General features: G+C 38.5%; 1 protein-coding gene across 10 annotated transcripts in view; it reads right to left on the reverse strand.

Annotated features, from left to right (window-relative positions):
- SP140 (SP140 nuclear body protein) overlaps positions 1-24,911 on the reverse strand; it is a 100,767-nt gene that overhangs the window by 36,105 nt on the left and 39,751 nt on the right. For all 10 annotated transcript variants that reach the window (XM_074398889.1, XM_074398890.1, XM_074398887.1 and 7 more), the window contains 2 exons: positions 13,496-13,582; positions 12,487-12,546 (listed from right to left, as the gene is read on the reverse strand). In XM_074398889.1, coding sequence (XP_074254990.1) covers positions 12,487-12,546; positions 13,496-13,582 — 147 coding nt within the window. The remainder of the gene's footprint in view (positions 1-12,486; positions 12,547-13,495; positions 13,583-24,911) is intronic.

A 24,911-nucleotide genomic window follows, 5' to 3' on the forward strand; every position in this document is an offset into this window, starting at 1 on the left:
TTATGCAAGAGATATGAAAAAACAGCAAGACTCATACAAGAATGCGCTCAGGGGAGTTTTCATAATAGCAAAAAACCGAAAATGCTTGAGGTATTATAAACAAAATTTGGTAGGTTCAGATAATGTACTCCACTTAGCAATAAAAAGGAACAAACTACTAAGACATCTAACAGTATGGATGAATCTCAAAAACATGTCGAGTGAAAGAAATCTCACACTAATGAGAATATGCTATAAAACCTTATTTATACAAAGTTTTAAAAAATTCAAATTAAGTTATTATGGTAACAAAAGAAGAGTAGTGATTGCCCTAATGGGTACTGGGTAAAGATATACCAGAAAGGGCATAAGGAACTCTTTCCAGGGTGATGGTAATGTTCTGTATCTTGATAAGAATTTTGATGTTGCAGAAAAATGCAGCTACAGTAACTCATCAAATGGTACACTTAATACTTGTGCATTTCATTGTAAATGTTATTTTAACAAAAAAACTCTAAATAAATATTGAACTCTAGTTAATGATATGCATGCTGACATATTTTAGGGGGAACAGTGCTAATGTCTACAGCCTTGAAATGTTTCAAACTTGACTACCGGTTAGTGAGTGGATAGAGAAATGCACAGGTAAGTAGAAAAGTGACAAAGCAGGAACGATACAGTGTTAATTGTGCATCTATGTGAAAGTATATTGATGTTTAGTGTACAATTCTCCCAAGTTTTCTGTATGCTTACAATTTTCGTGATAAAATCTTTGAGGAAAAAAAAAGCTTTTAGAGAGAAAGGATAGAGTATTTACCAAGAAGTTAGAGTTACAATAAGAGAATAATTTTTATCAGCCACACCATAGATTCCAGAAGATAATATAGTATCACTTTGCTATACTGAGAATAAATAAATATCTACCTAGAATTTTTAACCTAGCTAAAATTTTCTAGCAAAGACAAATTTGTACATACAACACTCAGCAAGTTTACCACTTAGAGATCACTCACTAGAAAAACCAAAGAATTAGGCCGGGCGTGGTGGCTCACCCCCGTAATCCCAGAACTTTGGGAGGCTGACGCGGGCAGATCACGAGGTCAAGAAATCGAGACCATCCTGGCCAACATGGTGAAACCCCATCTCTACTGAAAATACAAAAAATAGCCGGGCATGGTGGCACGTGCCTGTGGTCCCAGCTACTTGGGAGGCTGAGGCGGAAGAATTGCTTGAACCCAGGAGGCGGAGGTTGCAGTGAGCTGAGATTGCACCACTGCACTCCAGCTTAGTGATAGAGGAAGACTCCATCTCAAAAAAAAAAAAAGAAAGAAAAAAAAAAAACCAAAGAATTTACTTCAGCTAGACAAAAAGTGAATCCAGAGAAAATGAACAACGGTGAATACACAAAATAATTTTTTTAATTAAGTACACATACACTGTAAAAATGATAATAGTTTCAAATTTTATAGTTAAATGTCATGGCCCGTCCGAGACGGGTAGGCACGTCTGCCCGGGGTCTCTCGACCTGCAAGAGGGTCCCAATACCTGGAAGAGGGAGTGCGCCTGGAAAAATAATAAAGACAGAGAGAGAGAAAGTGAGGCATCTGGAGGGCTGATAGGCTGTGCCTAAACAGCAAATTTTATTTTTCAAAGGCTAGGAATAAATACACTTTCTTGGCTCTGGTTTACCTCATAGTAAGAGGAATGCAAATGTATGCCTCACATGGCCTATACAATAGAGAAGTCAGATATGCAATCAGAGGTTGTAAAAAGTAACAGAATTTCCTATAATCACAAAGTTTGTTTGCATCCAAACATTATTCACAAAGCTTGTTTACATCCAAACATTATTCACAAAGCTTGTTTACATCCAAACATTATTCACAAAGCTTGTTTACATCCAAACATTATTCCTCCTGGCTGCAGGTATCTCTGGTTTGACCTCGTTTTAGAACTGAGATGTGAAAAGGTTTTTTGGTTTTGCTCATCAGAATATCTTTTAATCGGATCTCCTTTGTCTACTCCTGACTCAACTTAACTCAACTTCCCCATTCAGGAATCTCTGAGTCAGGAATCAAAGCCATCCCTTATGGTGGTATTTTGCTTTGCGAATATCCACAGTTAAACCATTATCTAGGGTACAAGGCAGTCAAGTAAGTAAAGGTTAAAACTTATTCTTTTTTTTTTTTTTTTTTTGCAGAGATTGTTTCTGTTTTGTTTAATGATGAACAATAGCTAACAGGTAATATGTTCTCATTATATATTTTCTGCGGGAAGGAGTGTTCCAGAATGTGCACTCCTCAAAAGTAGGGATAGTGGCTCTCTTGTTCATTGTTATATTCCTGGTGCTTACAACACCACCTGGCACTAAATGAAAGTGACATTTTTCAAAGGTGATTGGCACCTCCTCCTCCTTTGACCTTGCTGAAGGCCTAATACACCTGTATCAGATAGATTCTGCTACCCGCAAGAACTCAAAGTTATTATTGAATAAACATTTAAGCAAGCCAAATTAGACTCTGTAGTTAAAGCATAAAAGAACTAAAGAAGTGCTTCCTGGGAAAGCAGCACAAGTCTCTTCCATTTCCCCATATTTATGGAGCCAAAAAGAGAGAGATTGTAAATAAAATACTGGTTCCAGCCCACATCTGAAAGCTGGTGGGAAAAATCAAGTTATAAAAGAAAACAGATAAGAGAGAAAGAGATAAGAAGAACCTAAGGAGGACAGGTATTTAATAATCACACTGCCTAAAAGAAAAGAAGTTGGCTCAGAATTTACGGCATCTAGATTTAGGGGAGGGAGAGAAATACTTTGCGTTCCTTAAGCTGGATTTAAGTTCTGGTTTGCAAGATAAGAAAGGAACCCTTTTCCCTCTTGAAGTTCTTTTTTCTTTTTCCTTTTTTTTTTTTTTTTTTTTTTTTTGAGACTAAGTTTCACTCCTGTTGCCCAGGCTAGAGTACAATAGCACGACCTCAACTCCCCACAACCTCTGGCCTCCCCGGTTCAAGTGACCCTCCTGCCTCTCAAGTAGCTGGGATTACAGGCACATGCCACCACGCCTGGCCAGTTCTTGTATATAGTAGAAACCATATTATATTCAGTAGAGACCACTTGGTTTCACCATGTCGGTCAGGCTGGTCTTTAACTCCTCACCTCAGGTGATCCACCCACCTTGGACTCCCAAAGCGCTGGGATTACAGGCATGAGCCACTGCGCCCGGCCTCCCTCTTGAAGTTCTAACAAGAGAACCTCTGAAGAAATTATGCTTTTAACCTTTTTATGACTCTTTAAGAATAGTCCTACTTATTTGGAATCTGAGGCAGGAGAATCACTTGAGCCCAGGAGTTTAAGGCCAGCCTGCCACACACAGTGAGGCCCCGTCTCTTAAAAAACACACAAACAAAAACCAGATCAACTGTTGTCAAGATCCAGAGAGTGGAGAAAAGAATACAAGTGGACTTTGGGGTGATGGAAATGATACCTGTCATGATTGTGGAGGTATTTATACAATTGAACACATCTGTTAAAACAAATTCAGTTATACCTTAAGGTGATGAATTTGTTTCATGTAAATTATAGCTCAATAAAGCAGATTTAAAAAGTGAAAGTGTGAAACATCTACATAAAGAAAATTCTGTTATTGGTGCCCTTATCGAAGATTACCTGAACATACACGCATGAGTTTATTTCTGGGTTCCCTATTCTATTCCATTGGTTTATGTGTGTTTTTATGCCAGTACCATACTATTTTTATTACTCTTGCTTTGTAACATAGTTTATAATCAGTGTGATGCCTCCAGCTTTGTTCCTTTTTTTCCCCCACAAGTGACTTCGACTATTTGGGGTCTTTTACGGTTCTATACAAATTTTAGGATTATTTTTTCCTATTTCCGTGAAAAATGACACTTATATTTTGACAAGGATTTCATTGACTCTCCAGATCACTTTGGATAGTACGGACATTTTAACAATATCCTTCCAGTTCATAAACATGAGATATCTTTCAATTTCTTTCATCAATGTCATAATTTTCAGTGTGCAATTGTTTCACCTCTCATTACATTTATTCCTATTTTTTTATTCTTGTTGCTATTGTAAATGGGATTGTTTTGTTAATTTCTTTTATGGATAGTTCATTGACAGTGTATAGAAACACAACTTTTCATTGTTAGTGCATAGAATCCTGTAACTTTACTGAATTCATTTGTTATTTCCAACAATTTTTTGGTGGAATCTATAGGGTTTTCTACATAGAAGATCATGTCACCTGCAAATAGAGACAATTTAACTTCCTTCCAATTTGAATATCTTTTTTTTTTCTTGCTTACTTGTTCTGACTAGAATTTCCAGCATTATGTTGAATACAGATGTCAAGAAGGGGCACTTAATCTTGACAAGGGTGCCAAGAATAAATAATGGAGAAAAGACAGTCTCTTCAATAAATAGTGCTGAGAAAACTGAATATCTACCAGCAAAAGAACAAAATTAGTTACTTGGCTTACACCATACACAAAAATTAACTCAAAATAGATTAATGGCTTACATGTCCGATAGGAAACCATAAAATTCCTACAAGAAAACCGGGGGAAAGCTCCTTGATGTTGGTCTGGGCAATTGTTTTTAAGATGTAACACCAGAAACACAGGCAACAAAAGCAAAAATAAACATGTGGAACTACATCACCCTAAAAGCTTTTGCATAGCAAAGGAAATAATTTTAAAAATGAAAAGGCAACCTATGGAATAGGAGCAAACACTTGCAAACCATGTATCTGATAAGGGTTACTACCCAAAATATGTAAGCAACTCACACAACTCAATAACAAAGCAAAACAAAAACATGTCATAACCTGACTTTAAAATGGGCAAAGCATCTTAATAAATGTTTCCCCAAATAAGTCACATAAATGGCCAATGGGTTATAAAAAAGCACTCAACACCACTAATGATGACAGAATTGAAACCCAAAACTATAATAAAATATCATCTCACACCTGTTAGAATAGCTACTATCAAAAAGACAAGAGATAACAAGTATTGGTGAGGGTGTTGAGAAAAGAAACCCTTGTGTGCTATAAGTGGGAATGTAAATTAGTAGAGCCATTATGGAAAACAGTATGGAGTTTCCTCAATAAAGTTAAAAACAGAAACATATACAATCTAGAAATCTAACTTTGGGGTATGTATTTAAAGGAAATGAAATTAGTATCTTAAAGAGGTATCTGCATCCCCATGTTCACTGCAGCATAATTCACAGTAGTTAAGACATAGAAACAATCTAAGTCTCCATCAACAGATGAATGGATAAAGAAATGTGATAAGACATATCTGTGTATACTCAAAAACATGCATAAAATAGTATTTAATATGAAGAAAAAAACTATTAGGGTTATATCTCTTAATTACTATCTCACATCAATAAATTCATTTATTCATCAACAAATGATAAATGAATTTCATGTGTGCTATAGATTTAAACATTAAAAAGTATTTCCAATATTCTAGAAGTAAACATGTTTCTAAATTATGAGTTGGAAAATATATTTGTAAATTGTACATAAAGCTGGAAAACCATAAATGAAAAGGCTGACAGATTTGATCAGATAAAAATTTCAAACATCTTTGGGATATAAGATACAGGCATATCTTAGAAATATTGCACATTTGGTTTCAGGCCACTGCAATAAAGTGAATATGGCAATAAGGCAAATAACACAAATCTTTTGGTTTCCAAGTGCATATGAACGTTACGTGTAAACTATACTGTAATATATTAAGTGTGTAATAGCATTGTGTCTAAAAAAATGAACATACTTTAATTAAACATACTCTATTGCTAAATGTAAAGCTCACAATCACTTGAGCCTTCTGTGAGTCACAATCTTTTTGCTGGGGGAAAAGTCCTGCCTGGATGTTGATGGCTACTGACTGATCAGGGTAGTGACTGGTGAAGGCTGAGGTGTCTGTGTAAATTTCTTAAAATAAGACAATAGTGAAGTTTGCTGCATTGATTGGCTCTTTATGGAAGAGTTCTCTGTAGCATGCAATGCTGTTGGCTAGCTTTTTGTGACAGTAGATCCTCTCAAACCCTGCTGCTACTTCATCAACTAATATATTCTAAATCTTTGTTGTCATCTCAGCAACGTCCACAGCATCTTCACCAGGTATAAATTTCACCTCAAGAAACCACTTTCTTTGCTCATTTATAAGAAGCAACTCCTCATTCACTCAAGTTTTATCATGAAATCACAGCGATTCAGTCACATATTCAGACTCCACTTCTAATTCTGGTTCTCTTGCCTATTTCTGCTACATTTGCAATTACTTCTCCACTGAAGTCTTGAACCCTCCAAAGTCATCCCTGAGGATGGTAATCAACTTCTTCTAAATTCCTGACAGTGTTGCTATTTTGACCTCTTTTCATGAATTATGAATGTTCTTATGGCATGTAAAATGGTGAATCCTTTCCAGGAGGTTTTCAATTGACTTTGCCCACCCAGATCCATCAGAGGAATCACTATGTATAAAGACAGATATTGCATTACAACACACATTTCTTAAATACTAAGACTTGTCAGTTGAAATTACTCTTTGATCCACGGGTTTGCTGAATGGATGCTGTGTTAGCAGGCATGGAAATAACATTAATCACCTTGTACATCTCCATCAGAGCTCCTAGATGACTTAGTGTACTGTCAAAAAACAGTAATATTTTGAAAGGATTTTTTTTTCTGAGGAGTAGGTCTCAACATTGAATTTAAAATGTTCAGTAAACCATGCTGTAAACAGACGTGCTATGATCTGGGCTTTATTTTACTTATACAGCACAGGCAGAGTAAACTTAGAATAATTCTTAAGCGCCCCAGGATTTTCAGAATGGTGAGTGAGCATTGGCTTCAAGTGCAAGTCACCTACTGCATTAGCCTCTAACAAGAGACTCAGCCCGTCCTGTGGAGCTTTGGAACCAGGCATTCACTTCTCTCTACCTATAAAAGTTCTAAATGGCATCTTCTTCCAATAAAAGACTGTTTAGTCTACACTTTAAAACTGTTGTTTAGTGTAGCCACTTTCATCAATGATCTTAGTTAGATCTTCTGGACAACCTTCTGCAGCTTCTATATCAGCATTTGCTGCTTCGCCTTGCACTTTAATATTATGAGACAGCTTCTTTCCTTCAACTTCAGGAACCAACACCAGCTAGCTACAAACGTTTCTTATGCAGCTTCCCACATCTTTAAACCTTCATAGAATCGAAGAGAGTGAAGGCCTTGCTCTGGATTAAGCTTGGGCTTAAGGAAATGCTGTGACTGGTTGGATATTCTATCCAGATTACTCATACTTTCTCCATATCAACACTGAGACTGTTCCACTTTCTTATCATTCATGTGTTCACTAGAGCAGTACTTTTAATTTCCTTCAAGAACTTTTTTTTTTGCATTCATAAATTGGCTAATTTTTTGCTGCAACTAGCCTAGTTTTCAGCCTACCTCGGCTTTTGACATGGCTTCCTCACTAAGTCTCATTATTTCTAGCTTTTTATTTAAAGTGAGACACATGTGATGCTTCCTTTAACATGAGCACTTAGAGGCCATTGTAGGATTATTAATTGACTTAATTTCCTCTTTTTTTTTTTTTTTTTTGTCTCAGGAAAGAGGGAGGTCAAGGAGAGGGAGAGAAAGAAATAGGGGAACAGCTGGCCAGTGAAGCAGTCGAAACACACACATTCATTAGGTTTGCCATCTTATACAAACACAGTGTGTGGTGCCATAGACAGTTACACCAGTAACAACAAAGACCATCGTTACCACTGTTCATACTACCATAACAGATGTAATAATAATAATAAAGTTTGAAATGAAAATTTCAAGAATTACCAAAATGTGACAGAGACACAAAGCGAGCACATGTTGTTGGAAAAAGGGCACCAATAAACTTTTTGACACAGGGTTGTCACAAACATTCAATCTGTAAAACTCACAATATCCTCAAAGTACAATAAAGTGAAGTGCAATCAAACGAGATGTCCCTGCACCAAAAAGAAACCTAAAAGAATAACATCAAATATGACAGCACACACGGGCAGCATTTAGTATATGTCATATATAAGTATCCCTGTCATCCTAAAGCATGGGGGAAAAACAAGACAACACAATAGCAAAATATAAGTTCTAGGCACTCATAGAAAAAGAAACACAAATGGCCAATAGCAAATGAAGAATGCAAAAATGCACAAAAAATGAAAGCAATGCAAGATAAAATAAGAATGAAATATAACTTTTTTACAGTTAAGTTGGCAAGATATTAAATGTTTACAATATCTAGTGCATGTCACATTGATTTAAAGGGAAATGTAACAGTTTAAATGTATTCATTTAGATATATAATTCTTAATGCGCTAATAAAGCATAGAAAAAATATGGAAATATGTACAACAAAATTCACAGGGAACATGTATTTTAAAATCAGAAAAAGAAACAGCATAAAGGTGTAATTTGAAAAATACATAATTTGTTATTTTAGAAGGTATAAGAATACAGGGTGAAATATTCTTTTTTTAAAGAAAAAATCTTGCAAAAGGTATCGCTGCTATAATAAATTACCATAAACTTAGTGACAAAAACAACAACAACAACAAATTCCTGGTCTCATAATTCTGTGGGTTGGAAATCTGACATGCATCTCACAGGGCTAAAGTCAAACAAGGTGTCTACAGGGCTTTGTTCTTTTCTGGAGGCCGCAGAGGAGCCTTTTCCAGCAGAAGGCTGCCACATTCTTTAGTTCATGGACCCCTGCATTCATCTCCACATCCAGCTCTATTCTCTCTGACCATTCTTCCAGAGTCACATGTCCCTCTCTCAACAGGAGGAAATGTTCTCTGATTTTAGGGACCAGTGTGATCTTACCTCAAGATCCTTAACTTAATCACATCTTCAAAGTCCCTTTTGCCATGTAAAGTAACAAATTACAGGTTCTAGGAGATAGGACAGGAACATCTTTGTTTCTCTTAGTATAAAACCTTCAAGAATCTTATAGATCTCCTGCATATATCATGGGGATTTCCTCCATTAGACATGAAGCTTCCCCACAGATCATTCCTAGAAATCCACACATCTATTTTTGGATTTTTTTATACTTTAAATTCAGGAATATATGTGCAGGTTTGTTACACAGGTAAATGTGTGTCATGGGTGTTTTGTTGTACAGATTATTTCATCACCCAGGTATTAAGCCTAATACCCATAGGTTATTTTTCCTGATCCCCTCTCTCTTCTAACCCTCTACCCTCATAAAGGACTCCGTGTATGTTGTTTTCCTCTATACGACCATGTGTTCTCATTTCGTTACCACTATAAGTGAGAAAATGTGGTGTTCAGTTTTTTGTTTCTGCATTAGTTGGCTAAGAATAATGGCCTCCAGCTCCATCCATGTCCCTGCAAAGCACATTATCTAATTCTTTTTTCATGGTTGCACAGTATTCCATGGTATATATGGACGACATTTTCTTTACCCAGTCTATCATTGCTGGGCATTTAGGTTGATTCCATGTCTTTGCTATTGTGAATAGTGCTGCAATGAGCCTACATGCACATGTGTCTCTATAATGGAATGATTAATATTCCTTTGTATATAAAGTATATAATATTCTTTATATACTCAGTAATTGCCAAACCATCTTCCACAATAGTTGAACTAATTTACGCTCCCAGCAACAGTGTGTATAAGTGTTCCTTTTTCTCCACAACCTCATTAGTATCTGTTGTTTTTTAATTTTTAATAATAGCCATTCTGACTGATGCGAGATGGTAACTCATTGCGGTTTTGATCTGCATTCTCTAGTGATCAGTGATGTTGAGCTTTTTTCTAATGACTGCTGGCTGCATATATGTCTTCTCTTGAGAAGTATCTGTTGATGTCTTTTGCATACTTTTTAATGGGGTAGTTTGTTTTTTCTTGTGAATTTGTTTAAGTTCCTTACAGATGATGAATTTTAGATCTTTGGTAGATGCATAGTTTGTAAAAATTTTCTCCCATTCTGTAAGTTGCCTGCTTCTTTTGTTGTGCAGAAACTCTTTAGTTTAATTAGATACCATTTGTCAATATTTGCTTTTATTGCAATTGCTTTTGACGTCTTTGTCATGAACTCTTTGCCTGTGCCTATGTCTTGAATAGGTCGTCTTCCGGGTTTTTATAGTTTTGACTTTTACATTTAATTCTTTAATCGGTCTTAAGATAATTTTTGTATATGGTATAAGGAAGGGGTCCAGTTTCAATTTTCTGTATATGGCTTGCCAGTTATCCCAGTACTATTTATTGAATAAGAAATCCTTCTGCCATTGCTTGTTTTTATCACGTTTGTCAAAGATCAGATAGTTGTATGTGTTCGGTCTTATTCTGGGTTCTTTCTTCGGTTCCATTGGGTTATGTGTCTGTTCTTGTACCAGTACCATGTTGATTTGGTTACCGTATTAGTTCATTTTCACACTGTTGATACAGACATACCCAAGACTGGGTAATTTATACAGGAAAAGGGGTTTAATGGACTTACAGTTCCATGTGGCTGGGGAAGCCTCACAATCACGGCAGAAGACAAAAAGATGCAATTCACATCTTACGTGGATGGCAGAGAGATAGAGCTTGCATAGGGAAACTCCTCCTTATAAAACTATCAGATCTCATGAAGACGTATTCACTATCATGAGAGTAGCACAGGAAAGACCAGCCCTCATGATTCAATTACCTGACACTGGGTTCCTCCCACAGCACATGGGAATTGTGGGAGATACAATTCAAGATGAGATTTGGGTGGGACGCAGCCAAACCATATCAGTTAATGTAGCCCTGTAGTACAGTTTGAAGTTGGGTAGCTTTGTTCTTTTTGCTTAAGATTGCCTTCACCATTCAGGCTCTTTTTTGGTTCCATGTGAATTATAAAATAGTATTTTCTAGTTCTGTGAGGAATGTCAATGGTAGTTTAATGGCAATAGCATTGAATTTATAAATTGCTTTGGGCAGTATGGCCATTTTAATGATATTGATTCTTCCTATCCATGAACAGGGAATATTTTTCCATTTTTTGTGTCATCTCTCATTACTTTGAACAGTGGTTTTTAGTTCTCCTTATAGAGGATCTTTTACCTTCTTAATCAGCTGTATTCCTAGGTATTTTACTCTTTTTGTGGCAACACACATCTATTTTTGACTTCTGCTGAGATGGCTGAGGGATCCATGACTCATATGCCTCATTTCTTCAAAGAACTTTTTCTATGAATGAATAACATGACCTTTCACTACTTCCCAGGGAACTGGCAAAAAGTCTTCTTTGTCTCTACCAAGCACACGTCCCTGACAGTGAATCTCCTAATCGTATCACGTTGTCACCTGGATAGGCTGAGAATTTTCTATGTCATCAAGTTTTGATTCTTTTTCGTTTAGCAGCTCTTCCTTCAATTTATCTCTTTCCTCTTGCATTTTACTATAGTTGGCAAAAGACACCACAACACACAATGACCACTGTGTTTGGAAAGCTTCTTAGCTATAGATCCAGAAAGTTCTGCTTTTCACATGAGTACAGGACAGGTCACTATATAATAAGGAGGCCTTTTCCATGTATTCCTTATGCCCTTCTGAGCCCTCCCCAGTTAGGCAGTTAACCTCCATATTTTTACTAACAGTCTGCTCATGATGATCCAGGTTCTCTGTAAGGCAATATAGGCTTTCTCTCCCATCTTTTTCCCTTCCTCCTCAGTCCTCACTAGCACAGTCATTAGCATCCACGTTTCTACTAAGAACTACTCAAGGCAATATAGGCTTTCCCTATCATATTATTTAAAATTCTTCCAGCCTCTATCCATCACCAATCCCAAAGCCACACCAACACTTTCAGGAAGATGTTATAACCACACCCCCACTTCTAAGTACCAAAATCTGTATTACTCTTAATTGCTGCCATAACAAATTATCACAAATTTAGTGATTTAAAGCAATGCAAATGTATTTTTTTCCAGTTATGTCAAGTGAGAAATGTGACATGGGTCTCACTGGCTAAAGTAAATCCTGTCTGCAGGCTGGAAAGGACAACCTATTTCCTTGTCTTTTCAGCATCTAGAGGTCACCCATATTCCTTGGTCCCTTCTTCCATCTTCAAAGCCTGCAACATTACATGTTTTTGATGATTCTTCCACAGCCATATCTTCCTTTCTCCATAACCAGGAAAAGTTCTCTATTCTTTAAGGCCTACAAGATTAGATTGGGCCCACCTACATAATCCAGAATAATCTCCCCATTTTAAGTTCCTAGCTTAATTATATCTGTAAAGTCCCTTTTGCCATCTAAGATAGCAGGTTACAGCTCCAGGGATTAGGAGGTGGACATTTTAGGGAGGCCACCCTTCTATTTATCACAGTATTACAAATAATAACCGAAATAGTAACAATGACAAAAATAAAACTCTGGCATTGAAAACATGTTTGCAACATCAAAAGCAAGTAAATTCGTATTTATTCTTACTTCTTTTCCTCTTGGGTTTGGTACTTTCCAAAGCAGAGTTGCTTCCAGTATCCACAGTATCTAGAAAACAACAACTAGTCGTGAGGAAACAAATTAATAAATAAAAGGTGTAGACCATTTTAGGACAATTTATACTATAGAAGGCTTGAGTTTATAAAGACGTTTGGAAAGTCATTCCTCTCGTCCTTCTAGAAGAACCAAAAACTCACTGAACTGAGGACTAGGAGTCTAGGGTGGGCCCTGGGTCTTCTATCAAAAATACATGCTGCACTAAGAAGACTAGACCTGCAGTCTTCCCTCCTGACAATTAAGTACCAGGATTAATTGTCTTTTGGGTCAGGCCTTTTTAAGGTGCAGCAAAGTGACACTGTTATCTACCAGCAGAAGTTCACTGGGCTAACTTGGGATTCATAGAAAATTGGGTGTAACTTAATATACTAATACAATAAACAAGATAGCTGCTATTTCAAAGAATATCCTTTAAGACATCATCTATATGTAATTAACAGAGCCCATCCTCTTAAATACGACTTTATAATGATCTCTTGCCTCCCTGCACTTCCCCAAAGGCTCAGGTCAAGGAAATGCCGAGAATAGAATTCTGGACAGACTGGAGCACCTGCCTCCACTCTACTGGGGGTCTGTGGGGCCCACTGAGCCACCCCATCCCATGGCCCTCAGGCAGCCTTGGTCACTTTCAGTCCTTGCTTCTGGGCCTCCTGGCACTTCTTCTGAGAAACACATGACACAGGAACCCTTCTCATTTTCACGTGCTAGTTGCTCTGCTCCTGGGCCAAGATTGTGATTTATGAAGACTTTCCATGTGACCCCATGATTCTCTTTTCTGCATTCTTTTTGCTCCCCACTTCTCTACTTTTTCCTCTGAAATCTTCTCCTTTCACCACTCCTCCCAATATTTGACCCTTCCTTTAAGTCTCTTTTATTTCCTCTCCTTTTTCTCCCTGTCATATCTCTGTTCCTGTTTTCACTATTTTTAAGTCATAATTACCTGGTACATCCTCACGTAGCAGGCTAGAAGCAAGCTCTTCTGATTCTTCTTCTTCATTCATTTGGTGATCTTTTAGTTCACTAGATACTAATGAGAAACAAGAAAATGATTGTCCAAGGATCCTGAGACAGTGGCCAGAGAAGAGTTTCCAGTGCTGTCATACTGCACAATGATATTCTGAGCTAAGATGAAGTGCTCTCTGGAAAAAAATATACCTGCTCCAATAATCACACTTAACACATAACAGAGCCATGCTCTCCCCATGTTATGCACCTCATCCTCCCTTTCTCTACTTCTACTTTTGTACTTGTAGTCCTAGAGTAAAGCAAGAAAACTCTTATCATTCCAGAAAACACAAATGTTCTTTGAAAATAGTAAAAAGTAACTATTTAAACTCATCTCAATTGGCCATTGACTACTTATCTCACTAACCACATTTCTGAAAGCCAGTCCATCGGTGGCAGTTCTACATATCTGAAACTCAGCCAGTCAGCAACAGCCCCTTCCACAAAGCCTGCATCAATGGCCAAATGCTAAATTATTCATAAACACTCCTGTTTCTGAAGGTCTGGAGTCCCTGAACAGTATGCTCTCAAAAACTCTATTTAAAAAACCCCGCAGCTTCCTTTTCTATAAAGATTGTGTCTTATAAGCACAGGGCCTCCTCCCACCTGGTGCCTTGCTTAGCAAGGAATAAGTCAGCTTTTAGTTTCAGATAATGAGTGGTAGCCTTGCCCTTCAAAAACTCGAGTTCCTGCCAAGATTATCTTGAAGACTCTTGCTGGGGAGTGTCCTGTGGGCCCCTTGGATCCACAAGCATGAATCTCAGGCCGCCTGTGTCCAGTTCAGGTCACTTTCCTGACCTATTGCCAAGCAAATCTTTCTCAACAACAACTTGAACTCTGACTTGTTTCATTGAGCTCTTAGTTCTGAATTCATCTTATTTAAAGATGGGAATACAATTAGATAGAGTTAGATATTTGGGGTTGGAAGTACAGCGCTTAGCAGATGTTTTCTCAATTAATGTGCATATTTATTGATTACTTCATCTGCTGTTACTTTTCTTTCATCTATTTTTAAAAAGTCTTATCTCTGCTGGGCACAGTGGCTCATACCTGTAATCCCAGCACTTTGAGAGGCTGAGGCAGGCAGATTGATTGAGTTCAGGAGTTCTAGACCATCCTGGGAAATATAGCAAAATCCACCTCTATCAACAAAAAGTCTTATACCATGCGTGTTTGTTTCTGATTTTCCTATGCTTTCTGAATGTTAGAAGATAGTGATCCGAAGCAAAGAGCTGGTGGCCAAGGTCTGATAAGTCCTCAATCCCAGCCAGTCCTCAATCCCAAAACTAATGGATGTGGGCCCATTAGACAGTAACCAAACTGTTCAAAGACGTTTGGTCACACTTGATCTTGGGTCCCTCATCAAAACCTTCATGAGGACACCTAATGTCTTATCAATTTGTAGAAAAAAAAAAACCATTTTGTTTAGTATATAATCTGGAGTCAACTACAATCATGTGATTAATCGTATGTCCTCTTTTCAGTCTCTGCTTCATTCATGTGCAACACACCATTCACACTTAAACCGAATATAGTGGCCTCTTTGCTGTTTGTCATGGGATTGTCTGCCAAAGCCATAATCACCCCCTGACAAAATTTTCACTTCCTCTGTATACTTTCACCATGAATCTCTTACACTTTTCTTCACAACTGTCAAAAATTTCACTAAAGATGACTTTGGCTTACAGTGGGAAATTTTTGACATGTCCAAAATAAGTAACACATTTGACAAGTAGATCTATCAAAGAAGAGAAAAAAAATCACCGAATGTTCTCATGTCTCAACCAGTAACCTGTTACTTTCAGACCATCATCTGAGGAACACTCTTTTCAACAAAACCTCTATAAATGTAATAGATAGGGATTTATTCTGCCAATGGAACTACCAGATTAAGTGTTCAGAAGAAAGATTCATTTTAGAAGTTCCCTGACACATGATCTATGTATAGTTGACCTGAACATTAGTATACTTACACTATGCATGATTTGAGATCTGCAAGTAATAAACAAAATAGGTATACCTCACTTCCCCATACCTCCTAACCAGACAAAGGCAGGTCTCCTGTCTCCCTGTCTCCTTTATCATAATCCTTTTCTTTTGTACGTACATAAAAAATATGCCATAGTTTGTGACCAGCCTGGGCAACATGACCTTCTAAAGGAAGTAGACTGCTCCTGCAGGACCCAGGAGACCCCCCCAAAAGTGTGAGTGTCCCAACTGCAGAAGTGGGAAAGGGAGACTTGACTCTCCTGAAAACACACGCCCACTGGAGAAGCTGAAGGTCTGTTTGCGGGAGAAGTTTCCAACTTTACCTGGAGCTGAGTCAATCTGGAGAGCTGAGTGAAATACAGAGGTAGAGGAAGCAGCAGAAAGGTGCTGGGAGCTCGCTGGGTCCCCTAGCAGGCCATTCCTGCTGGTACCACAGGGCTCCACTGGGAGAGGAGCAGAAGGTAAAACTACACAGGGAGAAAAGTCTCTAGCTGAACTTTGTAACAATTTGAACGGGGTGAGAAGTCTCCTGGCCAGAACTCCAGGGAGGGCGCCAATCCAGTGTACAGACTCCACAGGTGGGGAAGAACCAAGCCCTTTTCTTCTGCAGCTGGGAGGCAGATAGTCTGGGGCAGATTTTCAAGCCTGGAAATGATCTGGTGGCTGTTGAGGGGGACATGGTGGGAGTGAGTCAGGTACTTTGGTTTACATGGGAGCTGGGTGAGGCCTGTGACTGCCAGCTTTCCCCCACTTCCCCAACAACCTTGGATGACTCAGCAGAAGCAGCCATAATCCTCCCAGGTACAAAACTCCAGTGACATGATAATCTCACCCCCATCCCTCACAGCAGCTGCAGCAAGATCCGCCCAAGGCCCAAGGAGAGTCTTAGGGCAGATACACACAGCCCCTCCCCAACCTGATAATCCTTCCCTGTCCATACTGGTAGCTGAAGAAAAAGGGCATATATCTTAGGAGTTCTAGGGCCCCACCCATCACTGGTTACTCCCCATAATACCACAGCTGATGCTCCCTGGAAAGCACCACCTCCTGGCAGGAGGCCAACCAGCACAAAAATAGAGCATTAAACCACCAAAGCTAAGGACCCCAACAGAGTCCATTGCACCCCCATCACCTCCAACAAAACAGGCACTCATATTCATGGCTGAGAGACCCATAGATGATTCACATCACAGGACTCTGTGCAGATAGCCCTCAGTACTAGTCTAGAGCCAGGTAGACTCGCTGGGTCACTAGACCCAGAAGAGAGACAACAATCACTCCAGTTTGGCTCACAGGAAGCCACATCCATAAGAAAAGAGGGAGAGTACTACCTCAAGGGAATACCCCATGGGACAAAAGAATCTGAACAATAACCTTCAGCCCTAGACCTTCCCTCTGACAGAGCCTACCCAAATGAGAAGGAACCAAAAAACCAACCCTGGTAATATGACAAAACAAGGCTCTTCAACACTCCCCCAAAATCACACTAGTTTACCAGCAATGCATCTGAAACAAGAAGAAATCCCTGATTTACCTGAAAAAGAATTCAAGAGGTTAGTTATTAAGCTAATCAGGGAGGGACCAGAGAAAGGCAAAGCCCAACTCAAGGAAATTTAAAATGTGATACAAGAAGTGAAGAGAGACATATTCAAGGAAACAGCTTAAAAAACAATTAAAAATTCAGGAAACTTTGGACACACTTTTGGAAATGTGAAATGCTCTGGAAAATCTCAGCGATAGAATTGAACAAGTAGAAGAAGGAAATTTAGAGCTCAAAGACAAGATCTTCAAATTAACCCAATGCAACAAAGAAAGTAAAAAGAATAAGAAAATATGAACAAAGCCTCCAAGAAGTCTGGGATTATGTTAAATGACCAAACCTAAGAATAATCGATATTCCTGAGGAAGAAGAGAATTCTAAAAGCTTGGAAAACATATTTGGGGGAATAATCAAGGAAAACTTCCCTGTCTTTATTAGAGACCTAGACATCCAAATATAAGAAGCACAAAGAACACCGGGGAAATCATCACAAAAATATATTTGCCTAGGCACATTGTCATCAGGTTAACCAAAGTTAAGACAAAGGAAAGAATCTTCTTTTTTTTTTTTATTTAATTTTATTTTTTTTTTAAAGATGGGGTTTCACCATGTTGGTCAGGCTGGTCTTGAACTCCTGACCTCAGGTGATCCACCCGCCTTGGCCTCCAAAGTGCTTGGATTACAGGCGTGAGCCACCATGCCTGGCCTGAAGGAAAGAATCTTAAAACCTGTGAGACTAAAGTACCAGTTAACCTATAAAGGAGAACCTTATCAGATTAACAACAGATTCTCAGCAGAAACCCTACAAGCTAGAAAGGTTTGAGGCCTTATCTTCAGCCTCTTCAAACAAAACAATTAACAGACAAGACTTCTGTGTCCAGCAAAACTAAGCATAATATATGAAGGAAAGATAGCGTCTTTCAGACAAACAAATGCTGAGAGAATTCACCATTACCAACCCACCACTACAAGAACTGCTAAAAGGAGCTCTAAATCATGAAACAAATCCTAGAAACGCATCAAAACAGAACCTCTTTAAAGCATAAATCACACAGGACCTATAAAACAAAAATACAAGTTAAAAACTAAAAACAAGAACAAAAAAAATCAAAGTACATAGGCAACAAAAAGCACAATGAATGCAATGGTACCTCACAGTTCAATACTAAAAGTGATTGTAAATGGCCTAAATGCTCCACATAAAAGATACAGAACCACAAAACCGATCACCAACCATCTGCTGCCTTCAGGAGACTCACCTAGCACATAAGGACTCACATCAACTTAAAGTAAAAGGGTGGGAAAAGGCATTTCATGCAAAAAGACACCAAAAGCAAGCAGGGGTAGCTATTCTCACATCAGACAAAATAAACTTTAAGGCAAAAGCAGTTAAAAGAAATAAGGAAACGGCTGGGCACGGTGGCTCATGCCTGTAATCCCAGCAGTTTGGGAGGCCGAGGCAGGTGGATCACGAGGTCAAGAGATCGAGACCATCCTGGTCAACATGGTGAAACCCCATCTCTACTAAAAATACAAAAAATTATCTGGGCATGGTGGTGCATGCCTGTAATCCCAGCTACTCAGGAGGCTGAGGCAGGAGAATTGCCTGAACCCAGGAGGCAGAGGTTGCGGTGAGCCGAGATCACGCCATTGCACTCCAGCCTGGGTAACAAGAGTGAAACTCTGTCTCAAAAAAAAAAAAAAAAGAAAGAAAAAGAAATAAGGAGGGACATTATATAATGGTAAAAAGCCTTGTCCAACAGCAAAATATCACAATTCTAAACATATATGCACCTAACACTGGAACTCCCAAATTTATAAAACAATTACTAATAGACCTAAGAAATGAAATAGCAACACAATAATAGTGGGGAACTTCAATACTCCACTGACAACACTAGACAGGTCAGCAAGACAGAAAGTCAACAAAGAAACAATGGATTGAAACCATACCGTGGAACAAACGGATTTAACAGATATATACGGAACATTTCATCCAATAACTGCAGACTATACATTCTATTCAACAGTGCATAGGACTTTCTCCAAGATAGACCATATGATAGGCCGTAAAATGAGCTCTTAATAAATTTTAAAAAATCTAAATTATATCAGGCACTTTCTCAGACCACAGTGAAATAAAAGTGGAAATCAACCCCAAAAGAAACCTCCAAAACCATGCAAATACATGTAAATTAAATAAACTGCTCCTGAATGAGCACTGAGTCAAAAACGAAATCAAGATGGAAATTAGAAAATTCTTCAAACTGAATGACAAAAAGCCTGCAACTGAATGACAGTGAAAACCTCTGGGACACAGCATAGGTGGTCCTAACAGGAAAGTTCATAGACCTAAACACCTATGTCAAAAAGACTGAAAGAGCACAAACTGACACTCTAAGGTCACCCCTCAAGGAACTAGAGAAACTAGAGAACAAACCAAGCCCAAACCCACCAGAAAAAAGGGAATAGCCAAAATCAGAACAGAACTAAATGAAATTGAAACAAAAAAAGACAAAAGATAAATAAAACAAAAACTGGTTCTTTAAAAAGATAAATAAAAATAATAGTCCATTGGCAAGATTACAGCCAAGAGAAGAGAAAATCCAAATAACCTCACTAAGAAATGAAACAGGAGATATTACAACTGACACCACTGAAATACAAAAGATCATTCAAAGCTACTATGAATACCTTTATAGGCATAAACTAGAATACCTAGAAGAGATGGATAAATTCCTGGAAAAATACTGAAGAGGGAGACCCAGGCATCTCAGATCAACTTCCCTTTTCCTAAGACTATAAACTTCCCCTTTTCATTCCTAAGACTGCAAACTGAAACCCTTTTCATATGTAATTCCTAAGACTGTAAACGGAAACCCTTTTCATATGTAATTCCTAAGACTTTAAACTGAAACCCTTTTCATATGTAATTCCTAAGACTGTTAACAGAGACCCTTTTCATGTGTTATGCTATAAACCTAAGATTCTTCCACGTGTAGCATCTAAAGAATAAGCCTCTATAAAGAAGGAACCTTCCTTTGTCAGGTGAGCTTGGATATTAGGCAAATATGCCACCTGGCTCCTGATCGGAATAAACTCCTTCCTCCAATATTTGGTGTCTGAGAGATCTGTTTCCCACGGCCGCTCCTGCAACGATATAACCCTCTTAGCATAAATCAGGAAGAATTATATACCCTGAACAGACGAATAACATGCAGTGAGACTGAAATGCTAATTTTAAAATTACCAACAAAAAAAATGTCCAAGATCAGACGGATTCACAGGAGAATTCTACCAGACATTCAAAGAATTGGTAGCAATCCTTTTGACACTATTCCACAAGACAGAGAAAGAAAGGACTCTCCCTAATTTGCTCTGTGAAGCCAGCATCACCCTAATACCAATACCAGGAAAGGACATAACCAAAAAAGAAAATTACAGACTGATATCCTTGATGAACATAGATGCTAAAATCCTTAACAAAATACTTGCTAACCGAATCCAAGAACATTTCAAAAATATAATCCACCATGATCAACTAGGTTTCATAGCAGGGATACAGGGATGGTTTAAGATAGGAATGGTTTAACATACACAAGTCAATAAATGTGATACACCACATAAACAGAATTAAAAAGAAAAATCACACAATCATTTCAATCGATGTAGAAATGCACTTGACAAAATCCAACATTTCTTCATGATTAAAAACTCTCAGCAAAATCAGCATCTATAACAAACCCACAGTCAACATAATACTAAATAGGGAACTGTTGAAAGCATTCCCTCTGAGAACTGGAACAATTCAAAGATGCCCATGCTCACCACTCCTCTTCAACATAGTGCTGGAAGTCCTAGCCAGAGCAATCAGACAAGAGAAAGAAATACAGGGCATTCAAATCAGTAAGCAGGAAGTCAAACGGCTGAAGATAAGATTGTTTACCTTAAAAACCCTAATGACTCCTCCAGAAAGCACCTAGAACTCTCAGCAAACTTACACAAGAGTAGAAAATCAAATACCGCATGTTCTCACTCACAGGCGGGTGTTGAACAATGAGAATATATGGACACAGGGAGGGAGCAGTACACACGGAGGTCTGTTTGGAGGAAATAGGGGAGGGACAGTGAGGGGTGGGGAGTTGGGGAGAGATAGCATGGGGAGAAATGCCAGATATAGGTGAAGGGGAGGAAGGCAGCAAATCACACTGCCATGTGTGTACTTATGCAACAATCTTGCATGTTCTTCACATGTACCCCAAAACCTAAAATGCAATAAATAAAAATGTAGTCATGGAAAAAAAAAAAAAAAGATTTCAGCAAAGTTTCTGGATACAAGATTAATGTACAAAAATCAGTAGCCGTTCTACACACCAACAGTGACCAAGTGGAGAATCAAATCAAGAACTCAATCCATTTTACAATAGCTGCAAAAAATAAAATACTTAGGAATACACCTAACGAAGGAGTTGAAAACCTCTACAAGGAAAACCACCAAACACTCCTGAAAGAAATCACAAATGACCTGAAAAAAATGGAAATACATCCCATGTTCATGCATGGGTAGAATCAATATTGTGAAAATCATACTGCCAAAAGCAATCACAAACTCAATGCAATTCCCATCAAAATACCACCATCTGCCTCGCAAAATTAGAAAAAACAGTTCTGAAATTCATATGTAACCAAAAAAGAGTCCACAAAGCAAGACTAAGCAAAAATAACAAATCTAGAGGCTTCATATTACCTGATTTCAAACTATACTATAAGGCCATAGTCACCAAAACGGTGTGGTACTGGTACAAAAATAGGCACATAAACCAATGGAACAGAATAACCCAGAAATAAACCCAGTACTTATAGCCAACTGATCTTTGACAAAGCAAAGAAAACATAAAGTGGGGAAAGGACACCCTATTCAACAAATGCTGCTGGGATAATTGGCAAGCCACATATAGAAGAATGAAACTGGATCCTCATCTCTCACCTTATACGAAAATCAACTCAAGATGGATCAAGGACTTAAATCTAAGACCTAAAACTATAAAAATTATAGAAGATAACATCAAAGAAATCATTGTATACATTGGCTTAGGTAAGGTTTTCATTACTAAGAACCCAAAAGCAAATGCAAGAAAAACAAAGATAAATAGCTGGGACTTAATTAAACCTAAGAGCTTTTGGATGGCAAAAGAAACAGTCAGCAGAGTAAAGAGACAACCCACAGAGTGGGAGAAAATCTTCACAATCTATATGTCTGACAAAAGACTAATAACCAGAATTTACAATGAACTCAAACAAATCAGTAAGAGAAAAACAAATAATCCCATCAAAAAGTGGGCTAAGGACATGAATAGATGATTCTCAAAATGGCCAATGAACCTATGAAAAAATGCTCAACATCAGCAATGATAAGGGAAATGCAAATCAAAACCACACAGTAGACGTTGGTGTCGATGCAGTGACCAGGAAACACTTCTACACTGCTAGCGGGAATGCAAACTAGTACAGCCACGATGGAAGACAGTGTGGAGATTCCTTACAGAACTAAAAGTAGAACTACCATTTGATCCAGCAATCCCACTACTGGGTATCTACCCAGAGGAAAATAAGTCATTATCCGAAACAGATACTTGTACACGCATGTTTATAGCAGCACAATTCACAATTGCGAAATCATAGAACCAACCCAAATGCCCATCAATCAATGAGTGGATAAAGAAACTGGATAAAGATATATATGACACATAATACTATGAAGACCTGAAAAGGAATAAACAGCATTTTGAGACGGAGTCTCACTCTGTCACCCAGGCTGGAATGCAGTGGCATGATCTCGGCTCACTGCAACCTCCGCCTCCCAGGTTCAAGCAATTCTCCTGCCTTAGCCCCCACTAGTAGCTGGGATTACAGGCATGTGCCACCACACCTGGCTTTTTTTTTTTTTTTTTTTTTTTTTTTTTGAGACGGAGTTTCGCTCTTGTTACCCAGGCTGGAGTGCAATGGTGCGATCTCGGCTCACCGCAACCTCCGCCTCCTGGGTTCAGGCAATTCTCCTGCCTCAGCCTCCCGAGTAGCTGGGATTACAGGCACGCACCACCATGCCCAGCTATTTTTTTTGTATTTTTAGTAGAGACGGGGTTTCACCATGTTGACCAAGATGGTCTCGATCTCTTGACCTTGTGATCCACCCACCTCGGCCTCCCAAAGTGCTGGGATTACAGGCTTGAGCCACCGCGCCCGGCCTTTTTTTTTTTTTTTTTTTTTTTTTTTTTTTTTTAAGTAGAGGCGAGGTTTGGCCATATTGGCCAGGGTGGTCTCAAAGTCCTGAACTCAGGTGATCCATCCACCTCGGCCTCCAAAAGTGCTGAGATTACAGGCATCAGCCAGTGCATCTGGCCTGGAGACTATCATTCTAAGTGAAGTAACTCGGGAATGGAAAACCAAACATCATATAGTCTCACTGATATGTGGGAGCTAAGCTATGAGGACACAAAGGCGTAAGAATGATGCAGTGGTGCCAGGCGCGGTGGCTCACGCCTGTAATCCCAGCACTTTGGGAGGCCGAGGCGGGTGGATCACGAGGTCAAGAGATCGAGACCATCCTGGTCAACATGGTGAAACCCCGTCTCTACTAAAAGTACAAAAAATTAGCTGGACATGGTGGCCCATGCCTGTAATCCCAGCTACTCAGGAGGCTGAGGCAGGAGAATTGCCTGAACCCAGGAGGCGGAGGTTGCGTTGAGCCGAGATTGCGCCATTGCACTCCAGCCTGGGTAACAAGAGCGAAACTCCTCCTCAAAAAAAAAAAAAAAAAAAAGAATGATGCAGTGGTCTTTGGGGACTTGGGGGGAAGAGTGGGAGGGAGCCAAGGGATAGAAGACTATAAATATGGTGCAGTGCATACTGCTCACATTATGGGTGAACCAAAATCTCACAAATCACTGCTAAAGAATTTACCCACGTAACCAAATACCACCTGTACCCCAATAACTTATGAAAAAATATAAATAAATAAATAAACAAACAGGCCATGCTCTAGGGGTATCACTTCAGAACATGACAGACATCAAAGGGCCATTGCTAGTAGCCACAGCTCACCCTAGTTGTCTCAAAGCAACTGCAGGTAACTGCATTAGTCCATGCTTCTGGAGATTTTGTACTTGGATTGTCTTGAACTCTATTCCCATTTAGGAAAAAAAAAAAAAAAAAAAAAAGTGCAGCTTGCTACACTCACTTAATTTCACATAGACACATTCTTTGAGGCTGAAGCAAACATGATTGACTTTCAATGTGAAAACAAAATATATAAATTATTCTTGGAGTTATTTCTAAACAGAACTAATATCAAAATCATCTGTTTTTAAAATATATAACTCATCAAATGAATCTTTGGCCAACAATTGTTCGAGAACAATGTTAACAGCACGTGTGGGAAAGCTATGTTTTTCAGGATTTGACATTTTCAGTGATCAAGAATTACTATATTTTATAAATGGAAATACCACTACTAAAACCAGAATGCTATAAATAGAAGAATGTCTTTTGTTTCCAAAGTCATAATAAAAGCGAGCTACTTCATGCAAACTTACTTGGCATAAACGCTGCAGCCACAAATGTGTCTGGCAAGTATTCTTGGGGCAAACGGGAATTAAATTTGATAGTATTGCAAGCAACACAATTCTATTGCCAATTAAAAACACTCCACAGTTGTCTGTCATTCAATTGCCATATTATTAAACATCATTACTTTTTCTTATATCATCCTCCACAAGGATAAAACTCTCAATCCAGCAACTCTATAATGCCTACTCAATGAAGG

Source organism: Saimiri boliviensis, chromosome 5 (assembly GCF_048565385.1).
Source record: "Saimiri boliviensis isolate mSaiBol1 chromosome 5, mSaiBol1.pri, whole genome shotgun sequence".
NCBI classification, from domain to species: Eukaryota; Metazoa; Chordata; class Mammalia; order Primates; family Cebidae; genus Saimiri; species Saimiri boliviensis.